The sequence below is a fragment of the Symphodus melops genome, assembly GCF_947650265.1.
Source record: "Symphodus melops genome assembly, chromosome: 18".
NCBI lineage: Eukaryota > Metazoa > Chordata > Actinopteri > Labriformes > Labridae > Symphodus > Symphodus melops.
Genome location: NC_136708.1, coordinates 6024731 through 6040827, shown reverse-complemented (window position 1 = coordinate 6040827; position 16097 = coordinate 6024731). Strand labels below are relative to the sequence as shown.

Below are 16097 nucleotides of genomic sequence, written 5' to 3'. Positions count from 1 at the left end.
GTCCATAATATTCAGCAGTTTGTCCAGTGTCATCCTCTCTGCCACCGACACCAGAGAGTCCAGCTCCATGCCGACCACAGGGCCGGCCCGCCTGATTAGTTTGTCCAGTCTGGATGTGTGCTGTTTGGATATGCTGCCCCCCCCAGCATACCACAGTGTAAAAAAGATGCTGGAAACCACAGACTGGTAGAACATCCACAGCAATTGGCTGCAAATGTTAAACTACCACAGTCTCCTTAGGAAGTACATCCTGCTTTGTGTCTTCCCGTACACGTGGTTGGTGTGTGTTGTCCAGTCCAGTTTATTGTCTAGCCAGAGCCCATAGCAGAAGAATATTCTCCAAGGATCAGGTAATATAAGGTTTTTTTGGGACACTTTCTGCAAATAAAACAGTCATTTATTTTGTAAATATGATTGATCATCTATTTGTTCTGTCAGTTATTAGTTATTTTACTATTTATTTTAATGATAACAAAATCACTAAAATGACATAAAAGCACATTTTCCAAAGCCATGTGCTGTAGTTTGTTTAAACATTAAAAAAAACAAAAAAAAACGTAAGATCACGCGTGTAAAATAACATTGGTGACACAACAGCTCTCCAATGTTAAGTTTTTTTTTTTTCTTTTGCATTTTTCTTTTGGTGTTGCAATTAGCAGACGGTCCCTACGCACTGGAGCCACAGCCAGCTCCGCGTAGAAGTCTGCAAGTTCCCATGCACGGAGGACGGCTTGTTTTGAGGGAAATCCCGTTGTGGCTCGCAGTCCGCCTTTCTGTGATTGCAACGAGGGGACGGTTATGTAGAAGCAATGTTCCGCTGATGAGTTATTGGTCCGGGAGAGCTGAATCTATGAATATTTTTATAACCGAAGTTGTGTGTTGTGGACGTAACATAAATGAAACCCATCAGGGTGTCGGCTCCTATTTCCTTTGAAGGAAACTTACAAATGTACGTGCGTTCAACATCAAGCACAGGTAGGCTGCAAACATTTAATTCCTTGATTCTCAGCTGGAATCCTTAATACTCAACACTCAACTCTATGTAGTGACAGCGTGTTCTTCTGCTTGTTTTAGCCAGAACGCGCACTGGAGAGAGCGCGCACGTTAGAGAAATCGGAAATGGACGGAAACGTCTCTCAGCCATTCAATCCATTAAACATATTAATCTTAATTTATCAGCAAATGCACTGCGCTGTTGTGCATTTTGTGTGTCACTGTGGGGGATTAGCTCAGTGAAATTAAGACGAAATGCCGACTTCTTTACTTCCCATCTAATTAGGCTACAGTAACCAAGTTTAAAATCACGACAAAACTTTTTTATAGGCAACCTGCAAACCTTTACTTTGCTGCCTTTGCACATACCACGCCCTTCACGCTGCCGTGTCTTTATGAAGATATCAAATCAACATTCAACTTTCAGTCACTTTCGACACTCTTTTTCGGCTCTAATGCCTCACCAGCACTTAAAGTGTAGGTGGACTTCAAGCTGGACCACTCTCCGATCCGGTAGGCTAATAAAGAAATAAAAATGGACATCGAAATATTTTTAATGATGAGGCTTGATCAGAGAAATGTACGACATTATGATAATGAACTTTAAAGGCAGGATATATTTTTCTTATTTTTGAACAGACATTACGACAGAAAAAGTGAATGTAATAAATAGGCTACGTATTCTTCTTGGTTTGTTGTAATAATTATGATTAAAAAGTAATACTAGGACCCGGTATAATTCATTTCATTCATGTTGTATAACGCAACTTGCACGATATTGCCCTTTTTCATTGTCTGACTTGGCGAATGCAAATACATGTTGACGCACAATAAGTTAATCTTCCACAGCCGACTCAGCATAATGTTGTTAAGTCTTTGACTGTATTATTGTTTAATTGAGCGAGGACGTGCAAAGCTATTCATCAGCGCAGCTTGTTTTACATGATTCAACCGGAAACAGACACAGCTCACCTTCAAAATAAAAACTGCGTTTTGAATTATTTTACTTGCGTATGTTTACGTTGAGGACTAACTCTTTTCTGTAAACTTGGTGTTTATTCTCGGTTTTGTTATTTTTCTTTGGTAGAAATTGTGCAGGTAAGATACGGTGCTGTGGTTTGAGGAAGGGTTCAACTTTGTAAGTGTTACAGTTTTAACGTTGTTCAAGCCGTTCGGCGAACATGTTCACTGAAATGAGCAGTTTAAAGATGTTGCTGCGCTGATTTATTCAATCTTGTTTTAATCTAAAGTTTGACTTTGGAGTGTGCACAACAGACGCGAGCATTTTTGTTGATCTCCTATCCAGTCCATTCGCCATAGCTCAAAAAGGGGATCACTTGTACCTTTATTTTATTTTTTAATAAAGTGAATTTCCTTGTCGTAGCCATAGCAACGCATACAGTGGAAAGTAGGTAGGCTGATATTCTACCCTTTCTAGCTGGGCTCGTATTCACTCTGATTGGCCAATTAATTCTTGACCAAAAGATGGATATGATCACGGCAGCAAACAATGCTTTATAGCGCCCAACTTTGAAGGTGAGCTGTCTGTTTTTTCCCGGTTGTCTACTGTATCGGTTTAAATGTTGATTGTACAAGTTGGATCATGTAAAACAAGCTGCGCTGATAAATAGCTTTGCACGTTCTCGCTCAATTAAACAATAATACAGTCAAAGAACAGCAACATTAGGCTGAGTTGGCTGTAGGAGAATGACTTAGGCCTATTGTGCGTCAACATGTATGTATTCGCCAAATCAGACAATGAAATGTCCTTTAAACGTGCATGTTGTATTATACAACAAGAACTACTGCATCTGAATTCATTTTCATACAAGGACCCTACTTTAACTATGATAATAATTTTCCTTATCATTCTACAGTCATACTGTGATAGAAACGGCGTTAAAAAAAACGAGTTAATTATAAACTTATCAATATAAAGACTTCATATAGTCCATTTCTAGATGATTATTCTGGGATTGTATCTGTTATCCTTCATAAAGCTCTCTTCTTTATTTGACGACGTTCCACAGGTTGGAGGAGCTTCTCAGTCCAGAGAATAAAAGAGAGAAGATGATTTCAAAAGTGAAAGCGCTCGTCTTCCTGGCTTGTCTGACCAGCATCTTTGTCTTCATGAAAGGATTCATAATGCAAAGCCCCCATCTGACACTGGACAGCAGCAACAGTTTTGGTGAACAGTGGTATAACAAGCATTTTGACAAATCTGTTGAACCATTTCTGTCTACAAACTACACTCTTCCAATGGACGCTTTCAACTGGTGGAAGGTAAGTGTCTCTAAAATTCAAATAAAATTTAAATAGGGATGCAATGATACACTAGACTAATTTTGTCATACTATCACAACATACAATTACAAAATGAAGTTCACAATTATGATTTTGTTGGTTAAGTAATCATGCTATAAAACGATCATGCCCCCCCCCCCCCCACACACACACTGTCTGTTTTCGGCCCTCTCTGCTCTACACTCCAGCTCTTAAACAAGTCGCATCCTAAACCTCAAAACATAACTTCTAACCATGGGAAACCATAAGCAGATAGTGTCTTTTGCAGGATAAAGTACAGTTATTGCCATATATATGTTTTAGTCAAATTGTTCCCATTCCCAAAATTGCATTGACTGTATTGTGAAGTATAGTTACATCCGGACCTTAAACAAATCAGGACCAGCCAGTGTAATAGGTGTCATTAAACTGTGTGTGTCTTGACAGTGTTAGTGTGCAACCTAACTGCTCTAATAACAGTCTATGGTATGTTTTTATTTTTATTTTTAAGGGCTTACAGTCTGAAAGACGCAACTATGATGTCTACAATAAAACAGTGGAAAGACTGTTTCAGACGTTCCCATCAAGTCCAGATCTTTTAGAACCGAGGAGGAATTGTGCTGTGGTGGGGAATTCTGGCAATTTGAAAGGATCACGTTATGGACCGCTGATAAATACCCATGATGTCATCATCAGGTAAATCCTCCAGCTTAGAAAGTATTCAGTCAGTTCAGAAACATAAGGATTTAATAAAGTAAATGAACAGCTAGGTTGTGTTTTTCTTTAAACGCTTGAAAATCAAATATGTAGCAGCACCTTTCGATACTGTATGTCCTTGAACACGGCGACTTATTTCTCTGTTTAGAATCAATATGGGAAAAATCAAAGGCTATGAAGCAGATGTTGGAAACAGAACAACTCATCGCATCATGTATCCAGAGAGTGCCATTGACCTGGACGACAGCACTCATCTTGTGCTGTTTCCATTCAAGATACAGGATATAGAGTGGCTCACCAAGGCCTTTACCACAGGATTTTATGGATCGTGAGTCATATTTATGCAATTCATTCTTTTTGGATCAGCCAAAAAAAAAAAAAAAAGCATTTATATAACTGGATACACACATCACTACCACACTAGAAAAAAAGCTCATCATGTGTACAGTCGGTGGAGTCTAGATAATAATCGCCTGCAGGATAAACAGTTTTCCTGGTCCTCACTCTTAGTGAAGCATTATTGCACTTTCACAATGTTAAAATCCTTTATTAATTGGGGCTCATAATGCTAACTTTAAATGTTGTATAAACGGACTCAAAGTGAAACAAATTCATCCACCTGTCTGTTCCCTCATACTGTAGTTTGGAAACCAAGAAATGGCATCACAAATGTGTTCATGAAGTTGTCTTCTAAATTCCTGTAGGATAATACATGAGAGCTGCTCAAAGTTGGGGTACACAGAACCTTATTGGTTAAAAAATGTAAAATGCTGTAGGTAGCTGTGAGAGGTCATATTAGGGATTTTCTTTAGGATTCTGAATCCATTGCAAGCATTTGATTTGTACAAATCCACTGAATAGAGAAAGTGGAACTATAACTGAACAGTTAGCATACAATTAGCAAGGACATTTATGTAATGAGTAAAGAGCTAGGACTGATGAGAAAACTTGTGGTGAGGAGCTGAGAGCTTAAAAATAAACAGACCTACCAAAGTTGGTTTAAAAGGTCTATTGCAAGTGGTAACGCCTTTTGTTTGCTTTAGTTTGGCTTTGATTCAGATGTCATGATTGTTGAACACATGGATAACATTTAACAACATTCAATCACACCAGCAGATCCTAAAAAAATAAAGCGTGTGGAGTTGTTAGGTTGCTAAGGGGGGCGCAGATGCTTCTGCAAAGGCAAACACAGGTATTGAATTGCACCCAAGATTCATTCTGATCCAAGACCAACTGAGCATGAGTGTTGAACTTTAGACAAGACAAGACAACTGTAAGCATGGCAACTCACACTGTTCATTTCCCTTCACAAATCTTTTTTTATAAACGGGTAAGCTAGTTTAAAGGGCTCAGCCTGTGCTCATAGAAGCTGTTTAAAAAGACTTTTTTTACTTTGGTAAAATCTTTGTAAATGTTTTAAAGACTTATGAGGCATGAAGAGCCACTCCTTTGTGGTCGCTGAATGTTTATTGTGCGTTGTGATAAGTTATCTTTTATTGTCATTGTACAAGTATAATGAAATACTGTTAGAGTAATCCCATCCGATGGATGCTGGGTCAAAGTATCAAAAGATAATATCAAAAATAAATACACAAACATTATAACCAAATTTACAAATAAGAATATAAGAATATGAATCTGGGTCATTAATGCAGTATGAATAGACAGTATGCATTTAAATATACACAGGTTGAGGGTGACATGTGCTGGATAAATATATTGCACTAAATATATTGCACTTGAAAAATACAATGAAGCTGTTCCGGAGTCTGGTTGTGTGGTGTTGACGGACGAGGTTGTGTCCTGGCTGATGTGGACACCGAGGTACTTGAAGCTCTGCACGACCTCCACCCTCTGACCGTCGATGTTGATGGGGCAGTGGACGTTGGGCTTCAGTCTCCTGAAGTCTAGGATCATCTCCCTCATCTTTGCTGCGTTGAGAGCCAGGTTCTTGTCAAGATGTGTTGTTGTAGGCCGATTTGTTGTTGTTGCTGATTCTTGCAACCACGATGATGTCATCAGCAGACTTGATGATGGAGGTAGTGGCATGTGAGGGTCAGTCGTGTGTGTGCAGAGAGAACAGTAAGGGACTCAGCACGCAGCCTTGCGGTGCACCTGTGTTTAATACAATGGGGCTGGAGACATGTTTCCCCATTCGCACAGTCTGTGGTCTGTCACTGAGGAAGTCATGGATCCAGCTGTCCCAGATGGATCAGTTTTGTGGCCAGGTTGTGTTGAAAGTGGAGCTGTAGTCGATGAACAGCATCCGCACGTAGCTGTTCTGCTGGTCCAGGTGTGTCAGGGCAGCGTGGAGGGTCAACTGAGGAATAAACTTTCACCCAGGATTATTCTGCAGCAAAACAGTTTACACGCACTGCAAAGACTGATGAAGGAGAGTTCTCCTTACTTTGAAAAGGGAAAAGTCATCAGACAGTTCATGAAGTTAATAAGTCACAATATTTTTAAAGCATATTGAGAAACAACACGTGGTGACCTAAATGCTGGACAACACAGGCAGGCAAGAAAGTTCAAATAAAACCATAATAATAGACCTTCTGCTCCCACATTCCTAATGATAATAAATAAGATGTTAAATTACAGTAAAACTGTGAATAAAAAAACATCCTAAATAAGCACCCAGTCACTTCTACTAGCCCGGTGTTGCTGCAGTTTTTGACAAATAAAGGCAGTTCTCTGTTTCATTTGTGGATAAAACATAGGCAGCAAGACAAAAAATAAAGATGATCTTCAACATCTGTCCAAGAAAAAGCATAATGCTTGTTTGTGTAGTGGCCGTGTAGCATGCACGGCCACTGCTTTGCAAAGCATGCTGCTTTGCAAAGTAAGAACAAAGTGATTTATTTAACATGTCAATTGACATCCTTGTTTACAGGTAAATGTTCTTTCTCATTTACAGCATTAGGATCTTTCTCGTCTTTGCTGTGCACAAGTTTTCTTTAAAACATAATTAAAGGCCCGTCTCGTATCGTAACTTTCCCAGATTTCACAAACTTTGTGAGAATGGGATACTGAGGGAGGAAGGGACAGAAATGTTTGTCTCAGCGATGAGGTGTGTTTGACCTCGTCCAAACAAGTGTGAAAAAAAGTGCTCTTTTAGTGCTAATGGTTATAGAAGGATGCTGAAATCAACTGGGGCCCAATGATATTTATCTTTACAAGGATGTAGTATGAACTTTTAGTTGAAATTCTAAGTAAATGTTCTTACTCAAAGATTATTATTATTTTTTTAAATAATTTTTTGACTTGGAGCAACTCTTAGTACTCAGGAGGCCTTGTGAATACGGCTCCTGGGCTATTAATAGCAGATTTTATGGTCACATCAAGCATGTTGTTTTTTCACAAAGAAACACATCTTTGATATTGTGCTGTTTATAAGTTTAGGAATGTTCCCTGATCCAACCTGTATATATTTTGAATTTGATGAGGGAGTGTAGTTCTGTCAATATTAGGACAGTTGAAGTGCTGCTACTGTGTCTGCTCCATGTCAGCGTGCGATACCTTCAGATCAGTCTCCCTGGTTCATTTGCATGTGGTTGTGCTGACCTCAATGCCAGTCTTGCTGTTGAGACTTTTACAGTTGATATGGTGAATCTGCAGGTTAAAAGTAGGTTAGGAGTAGTGTGTACACTGTACTCAGTGGACTCACAACAGGCAGATGATGGCATCATTTAGGAATATGATGCTGACTTGCTTTTGCATGAGCCAAACACCAGAACAGAATCTGCATTGTATTGTACATACACTCCCTCAGTCTCTGTAGCACCACACACGCAGCACTTTGTAAATAATTACATTGTGGTTAGTCCAAGTTGGCCATTGTTGAAGATGCGGTTAGGAAAAAGAATGACTGTCATGCTAAAGGGTTAAGCCTTAACATGCTGCTCATATTCATATGCAGTGCATTGACTGTATTATGACAACAATGACACTTCTGATCTAAGGTGTTTTGAGGACGCGCTTCTCAGATTTGAGCCCGAGGGGACAGGTGGCCTCCAGCAGGGGAGGATGTGCCTGAAAAATATAGCCTTTCAGAATAAATTAGGCTCTTCTGCACTACTTAAATGTATATTGTGTACATTTCTATTACAAAATGTGACAGTATATATTTTATTATTTGACTGACTAATAATAGCCGACTGAGTTTGACATGTTCCTCCTTTTTTTCAACAGCTCCTATTTGCCACTAAAAACAAAGATCAAGGCAAACAAGGATTTGGTGAGTATTATGTGTTGTTTGTTACACATCTAAAGTCTGTGGAGAAATTTCCTCATCAAATTGAAGAGAAGGAATTAAACTCACAGCATTCACCATTAACGAGTAGCATACAGGCTGCTTATTAAGAAGAAGAAGATTCCTTTATTTAATATCCTTAAGTTTTACAATATGTTGTTGAGCGTGCTACACCAGACACACGGCCTGAAATACACTCACAAACAAGATCCTATGGCTATGTACCGATTGTATGTATTGGTCAAACCTTTTGACAGACTTTCTTTGTTCCTTTTTCAGAGAACATGAATTATTAATCTGTGTCAGGACCCAAAGACAGTTTCAACCAAAATCTTAAAAAAAGTGTATCTGGAGGAAATGACCAACCCTGCCTTGAATTTAAAGTGTTTCTGAAAGAATTAAAAGTCGTTTCTCATTCAAAAACAGGTGATGGTGATCAATCCGGCCTTTATGAAGTACGTTCATCAAACATGGCTAAATAATGAAGGCCGGTATTCTTCCACTGGATTTATGGCTCTCGTCCTTGCCCTGCATATTTGTGATAAGGTGGGTTTCCGTTTTTATTCTTAACATTATTCTTTTGATGTCATTGTTAATGTCACCAGTGATGCTGTCACACAATTCATGATGGACACTGATTGAAATAAGCAATTGAAAAGCAAGACATCTTTCATCATTTGGGGAGATGTCTGTTACAATCACTAATCTCTTAACCCATCAGCAATTATCTTCTATCACTGGCTGAAGAAAATATAGATTTGCCTCTGGGAATGGTTGCACAATTTTTCTGTGATTCCACTGTACCAAAAATGTCTTTCTCCATGCAGTGTTAGTCTGCTGGATAAGCATCCGTTCATCGGTTTCTTGTTCAACAGCAGATGATAGATGCACAGTGGCTTCACGCTGACTTACTTCAGTGACCAAAACAAGGAAAGCCAATTTAGGTTTGATTTAATTGCACTTAAAGGATCTCAAGCTTTCAGAAATAACATTAAGATGCAAGCTTTGTCAGGTCTATCTTCTAGAGGAGAGAAACAAACTTTTAAAAATGCTCTTTTTGTTGAAGGGTCAATTCGGTCATTTCTGATGCATTGTTGTTGTCCGTGTGAGTCACCTGTTCTTCGATTAGTGTAGGAAAAAAGATAAATCACAAAGAATGGATTGGGGCCCATCAGATTCCTCAGATCAGCAGGGTACAGCTCTGCTGGATTTACCTAAAGTCAAGAGCACATTTGGTGAAGGTGCAGTTTGTGGAACAAACTACCAGCTGAGCCGAGGTCTGTAGAAACTTAAAGTTCTTTAAGAGCGGCATGTATGGTTGGTGTTGGTCTATGAGCGCTCTATAGGAACAGGTGTATGTAGGCGTATGTTGTATGGGATAGTGGAGTCTCCTCCATAAATGTGTTTTGGATTTAACTTGAGTTTTAAATCCATTTGTTCCTTTTTGTTCCATGTGTTTGTCTTCTGTAAAGCGCACTCACTGGGTTTATGAATTGAAGTGTCACTGATTTCTGCCACAGATGAGATCTAATTAACAGAAGAATAATGGGCCGTCTGATTGCGTGTCTGAGAGGCACTGTCACGCTGCTTGAGGACAATTCAAGGTTATTGTGGAGCCTGTTTTTTAAACATTTTTGGCATCTAAAACTCATTCTACAACTTTGCACTGAGAGCAAGCAAGAGCAACATGTCCTGATTAACACGAAACCATCATAACCAGCCTGTTTAACAGCCTCGTATGACACTCACTTGAATATTTGAAGCAGAGAATGGGATGCCATTTCCTCTTCACTGAGTGCAGGTGTGCTGGAAAGAGAAGGAGACGAGTCAGGCTTTACAATGAGATGATGTCATACTAATGTCATACAGAACTAAAATGTTTATTTTGTAAATTTATACTGACAAGCAGATGCGCACGCACCTTTTTAAATAAGACAGCATCAGTGTGTTAACAGTAATCATATAACGTTTTTTCCACGTTTGTGCTTGACAGCACGCTCCTTCACCTTCGCTTCTCCGTATGAGCTCTCTCAGAAGTTGTTTTAAAAAAAGCAACAATGAAGTCAAACACCAAATTCTAGAGAAAATGTACCGTAGTTATGCTGCTTTAAAGTCAAAAATCTTCGAAACACCTCGATGTGTGCAACAGTGATGACCTGGAACTTTCTTAGACTCTCATCACTTTACACAGAACAAACATTTGTCCTAGTTTTTCAAAATAACATAAATGTAAGTTGTCTGATCTGGTGCCAACATTGTTTTTTTTCCTTTTAAAATGAACAGCACTGTTACAAAAAGTGAACATTGACACAGTTTCTTTCAAAACATACAGTGAAGGTTTGTTTGAACTCAGGCAACAAACACAGAAACGGCTGAACAATGTTAAGTCTACTAAGCAGATGATCAAAGTAAAAGGCAGAACATTGGTGAAGATATTTCTTTTCTGGTCTATACGTTCATCAGTCGTCCTGACATAAAGGTTAATATTGATACATGGTCCACTCAGTAGTTCAGCTGCTATTCCGGTATGTGAGGTTTGATTACAAATTTGAACTTTTTCATAAAGGTAATCACAATTTTTCATCCCTTCTGTTTTTCAGTTGACATTTTTTCTTGTCTTTTTAGGTCCATGTGTTTGGTTTTGGAGCTGACAAAGATGGAAACTGGAGTCATTACTGGGAAGAACTCAGAGACAAAAGATTAAGAACTGGAGTACATCCTGGAAGTCAGGAGTATGAAATAATCCTCAAACTAGCCAAACTCCTTAAAATCAAGTTTTATAGAGGGTGGTGATAATTTTGTGTCAACAATTTCAGTATTTTACGTTTATTTATTAGAATTTTGATGATACTGATTGACACAACTAAACAAACAGTTTAGAACATCACAAAAGTGGACAACACACATTCAAGTACCAAAGTAAAGTAAATAGAAACCTTAACCTCTGTACTTCTCCCTATCACCGTGAGGGGACAGTCAGCTGGATTATAAATTGAAGTTGGCAAACGTGTATGACATGTTTCCTCAGCAACAGTGTGTTCACAACCTCAGTTTATAGACCGACATGTTTGAGTGTTTATTTTTAAAATTGTATTTACAGATCTCATGTCTATCAGACGAATGCACTTTTTTAAAGAAGAGATCTATCAGTTGGAATTTGTTACAGACTTGTAGAAAAAACTTTTGAATATTTATCTGTATATATTTGAACACTTATAGCAGAGAGCCACCATTACTCCATTATTTGAACTGGTGTAAAACCCCTTTTAATGTGAATAAAAAAAAAACGTGCCATTTTTTTTTTCTTTTGGGTTTAGCATAAAATGTAAGGCTGACTTACATGAGCAAAAAATGACTAACCCTCTATTTGTATTTCCTTTATATTTTTTTACATAGCGTGCCTTATGTTTAGCTTTTAGACATGTAACATTCATTGGTGGTTGTATGTGTGTGTGTGTGTGTGTGTGTGTGTGTGTGTGCACGTGCACGCAAATGCTCAGTGCAAGAGCAAGCACTAGGCAGGGGCTGGCATACAGGGGTATGCCAGGTATGCAGGTATGCAGGTATATCAGGTATGCCAGCCCTGGCATACAGGGCTGGCATACAGAAACAAACAACCAGTCACACTTAGATCGACACCTACGGACAATTTAGAGTCACCAATGAACCTACATTAACCAGCATGCCATGCATGGTGGGAGGCAGCTGGAGTACCTGGAGGGAACCCGCGGTGTGCACGGAGAGAACCAACCAGGAACTGTCTTGTTGTGAGGTGACAGCACTAACCATTGCACCACTGTGCCATAAGATATTGTGAATAAAGAATCAGCTGCTCGGCAACATGAACTTAATATGTTTTTGAAAACTTTAATTTTTTCGAAAGTTTGTTCAGTATTTCCTTTATTTCAAAAGTTTGGGGTGAATGAATAACAAAGTGCCTGCAGGATGACTCCAAGCTGTATAATAAAAGAATACATTAAAGACTCATCTTGTTTTACTGACTTGTACTGTGTACAGAACTGAAGCTTTGCAATGTAGTAATTTTGGTGAAGAAAGTCTTTTGGTTACCTTTCCCTTTAAATGGTCTGATTTTTGTTTTATATATAGGTGTTAAAATTTCTGCCAATTTAAATTACTCCTATCAACCGAATTTCTTGCTCTTTAAATCTATAATTCAAAGTGATGCATTCAGGTGGGTTGGCCTCTCTCTGTCTTGTTTTGGCAGAGTAAGTTTGATTAAAATGAACATCCTTCTAACCTATACCCAATGTAAAAGCTCCCGCTGAGGAATTCATTAACCTGTGTTTTTTTATATTTAGACATCTAATTTGAGATGTTAATCCAAACGGCCAGTATCCTGTGCACAGCTTGTACGCTCTCAGGTGTGCTCGGTAGGAACAGAACATGTCACATAAATACAAACGTTGGTGTTTACTGAAAATGTACTGTGTTTCACCAACGTGGATGAACGTTATTTGTGTTATAGTTTCATTTCACTGAGACTTGGAAAAATGTTTACTGGAATGATTGTTTACATTTAATACATCTCTGTATGCCAGATGATTGTACTAGGTAAACCTTATGAGTTTAAAACGAGACGTCTCATGACCTAAATAATTGTTCAATAGGCTAAGTTGTTAGACCGCTTCTGTGACCTGTTTCATGGTTTTTGCGCACTATATTTTAATGATTTGGCAGCACCATAACAGAGAATCAAATGTGCAGCACTTCCCTGACAAACCACAACCTGAATTTCGCCAGTAAGATTACAGCCGACCGTTTTGAAAGTCATATATTTCTTTGTCTGGGTCATGCTGGGCTCTGCATTTCTTAGATACATGTATGTGGGGGCTCCAAGCAAAAAAAAAAAGAAGAAAAAAAAACCCTGATCTGAAAAATAATTCAGTTAAAGAAGCAAACACTCATTGTTCAAGTTAAAAGTGCGGGGGCGGTAGGGGGCGGTGTTTTACTTTTTTAGAACACCCCTCTGAAACTTTTTTTTTCATTGTAAGTTTAGTTTTTAAAGCAACTTTTGAAAAAAATGTGACCGAATGCTGCAGAAATGATTTCAATGCAGTTAAGCTTTATGGAAAATGTGACAATAAAATGCTCAACCTTTTAAACAAAGCATTTGTTAGTCTTGAAACTGGAAGCCATCACGAAACAATTTTTTTTTTTTTTTACGGCTTGGTTACACATGAGGTTGAAATATAGCACGTCCTAAACACTCGACCACTAGTACCCCAGTGTTACTGATTTTTTACCATCACATTACCATCTATTTTTAAAAATCATGAATTTAGTATTCTTAATATAAAGACACAATTCATTAATTCATCACATCCTGTATCTCCAGAAAATCATTCAAATCTCTGGTATTGATTATGTAAGACAATAAAACATAAAATTGATGAATTTATTAATATAATCTCAGAAATAAAAAGGTTGAAACGCTTAAAGATAATTGAAGATCATTTTGTTTAGTACACTGCCCCCAAGTGGTAAGAAACAGCACTAATTTAAAATGCAAAAGAAGGACAATGCATTAAATAATCGACCTTGCTTAACGCAAAGTGTGGAAGCTACAAGTGTTCAGATTTTGGAATCTCATAGCAAGTTAGGTATAGAGATGCATTGATTATGAAAATCAGGGTCAATGACAATATCAAAGTTTACAATAACAATTCAGAAGATTCAGAAGTTGTTTTTTTGTCAGATTTTCAAATGAGCTATGTGATTGGATGTATTTGAACAGTTCATTTTCCCTAAAACACCTCTTATAATGACTTCAGGGGTTATTTCTGAAGATGAACTATACAGCTCCCTGAGTGTGGTCCACATCATGGGGATTTTTCTCTGTCTGCTTTCACACTGCTGTGGTACCTACTCTGAAGCAGGAGCTAAAAAGGTTCCTTTATACAAGTTTCTAAGAACTAAAAGTTCCCTTCGCAGAGGGGGTCCTAGAACTATGATAAAGTTCCTGGTGTCATGATCCCTATCATGGCAGGCCCCTCCTTTCCTGTTGTTTGTATTCCCTGTCTGTGATCCTCATGTTTCTTCCCCTGTTCGTCTCTGTGTGTGTTGCAGTGGGCGGGGCTACCTGTGTGCTGGCTGCACCAGGTGTACCTCATCTTCTCATCAACCCTGGCTGTACTTAATTCCAGATTTCCTCTGCCTCGGCGCCAGATCGTTTCGTCATACCAGTGTGGTAGTGGCGTTTATTAGATCACGGCCTTTGTATTCAACTAGCTTGGTTAAGCTGGGTAACTAACTCCTCTGTGCTTTTCTGCTTCAGATCATCACTGTTCATGGATTCTTGTGTAACATTCTCACTGCCTGCTGCTATGACTCAGGAGGAACTTCACTACAGGATTGTTTGGAACTCTCTTCACACTCGGACCGAGTGCACTCCTCACCACTGGGATCCCTGGATACATCACCCTCACTGTCACTTGTTGATTCATTAAAAATTGACACTTTCTTGTAACTGGCTGACGAGTTGTGCTTTTGGGTCCGATCCAGTATGAGATCCTAACACCTGGAGTCCGAAGAGTCCTATTGCTGACCACTAGGAGAGACTGTAACTCCCAGAAAATTGAAGTTTGTTTAACAGGTGACTACTTCTGCCCAATAAAAAACCTCTTCTTTGAATCAGCAGTTAGGCACACTAACTTGTCAGTATCAAACTGATGCAACTCAACTAATACACATACGGACATCTGTGAATGCCACAATAATTGCCCAGGGATTGATGAATGTCAACAGGGAAGATACTGGCAGATACCTATGCTTAGCACATCAGTGCATCTCTAGGATGATTAAAAAAGACAAGCTTTATGTTTTATCTTTGAAGTAATATTTAGATGTTGAAAAAGTGATGCATGCTAATACAACCAAAGTAGGTATTACGGTTGAGGTAGAAGGGATGAGAGGAGTGTATAAGTCCCTTCACTCTACAGCAGTGGGATAAATATTATAATTGTTAATATTTGTTGGGAGGACTCTAGGTCAATTATAAGAGAGACTAGAGCTCCCTTTAATCATCCTGAGGACAGCAGGTGTTCAAAGTGTAAGTGAACACAAGGGACTTTGTGCTTCACTCCTCTGGGAATGTTCTGTGATTTAGCCTCCATGGGAACAAGAAGCCTAATGACTTGCATGAAAGTTATTTTTGTTCCCAAACCTTAGTAGGGTAACTGATATGTTTAAAGAGAAAAAAATAGATCTGACAAAGTCCCCTCAGCTTATGTTGTGTCCATAACTTATGGAGAAAATGTCTTGATTTTTTGTGTAGAAACTGAAAAAAAATATTTAGTTGCATTAAAAGATGAGTCAAAAGTAATTTATAATGCTAACATGGCTTGTAGACTTTTAATAAGAAAGGAAGTCACCAATAATAACATTGATCACAGGATTTATATTGCTTACTGAAAACGTATAGTAGATACATAACCTCCCCCCCCCCAGTCCACTGTACCATATTTATGGCAAACAAAAAATTATAATGAACAGGCTTTAGCATTTAAAGGCATCTCTACAAGTGCAGGCTGAATCTGGTTTTTTTTTTTTTTAAACTTTATTTATCCCCGTGGGGCAATTCAAAGGCTCTGAGGAGCACCAACTGGTTGACCACAAGAGCGGCGACCTGTTACACCCCTGACGCAGCAGGGGGAGCAGTTCGGGGTTAAGTGTCTTGCCCAAGGACACGTCAGACATGTTGCTGCAGTTGAGAGACAACAACTCTACCAAATGAGCCAAAGCCGCCCCACAACATCTGATGATGGCATCATTGTGTGACGAGTGACCAGTTTGGAAGTCAGTGATTAAACGCTGGGAAGCCTTTACTCAATGA

At 38.8% G+C, this 16097-nt stretch overlaps 1 protein-coding gene across 4 annotated transcripts; it reads left to right on the top strand.

Annotated features, from left to right (window-relative positions):
• Positions 1-688: 688 nt before the first annotated feature.
• Positions 689-12232, top strand: LOC306839143 (CMP-N-acetylneuraminate-beta-galactosamide-alpha-2,3-sialyltransferase 1-like). Of its 4 annotated transcripts, none has more exons than XM_079367666.1 (7): positions 689-975; positions 3024-3276; positions 3788-3972; positions 4142-4321; positions 8185-8230; positions 8672-8791; positions 10871-12232. In XM_079367666.1, exons 2-7 carry the CDS (start codon positions 3064-3066, stop codon positions 11036-11038), a joined length of 912 nt encoding a protein of 303 aa, XP_079223792.1. In that variant the 5' UTR covers positions 689-975; positions 3024-3063; the 3' UTR covers positions 11039-12232. The 4 variants fall into 4 exon arrangements, with proteins under 4 accessions (XP_079223792.1, XP_079223790.1, XP_079223793.1 ...); XM_079367664.1 differs by lacking the exon at positions 689-975 and adding an exon at positions 1377-1506; XM_079367667.1 differs by lacking the exon at positions 689-975 and adding an exon at positions 2016-2091.
• The last annotated feature ends 3865 nt before the right edge of the window (positions 12233-16097 follow it).

Excerpts from the sequence above, each read along its gene's own strand:
- LOC306839143 (XM_079367666.1), top strand. The coding sequence starts at position 3,064 with ATGATTTCAAAAGTGAAAGCGCTCGTCTTCCTGGCTTGTCTGACCAGC. Across the intron at positions 4,322-8,184 it reads ACCACAGGATTTTATGGATC|CTCCTATTTGCCACTAAAAA; the intron begins GTGAGTCATATT and ends TTTTTTCAACAG. Across the intron at positions 8,792-10,870 it reads CCCTGCATATTTGTGATAAG|GTCCATGTGTTTGGTTTTGG; the intron begins GTGGGTTTCCGT and ends TTGTCTTTTTAG.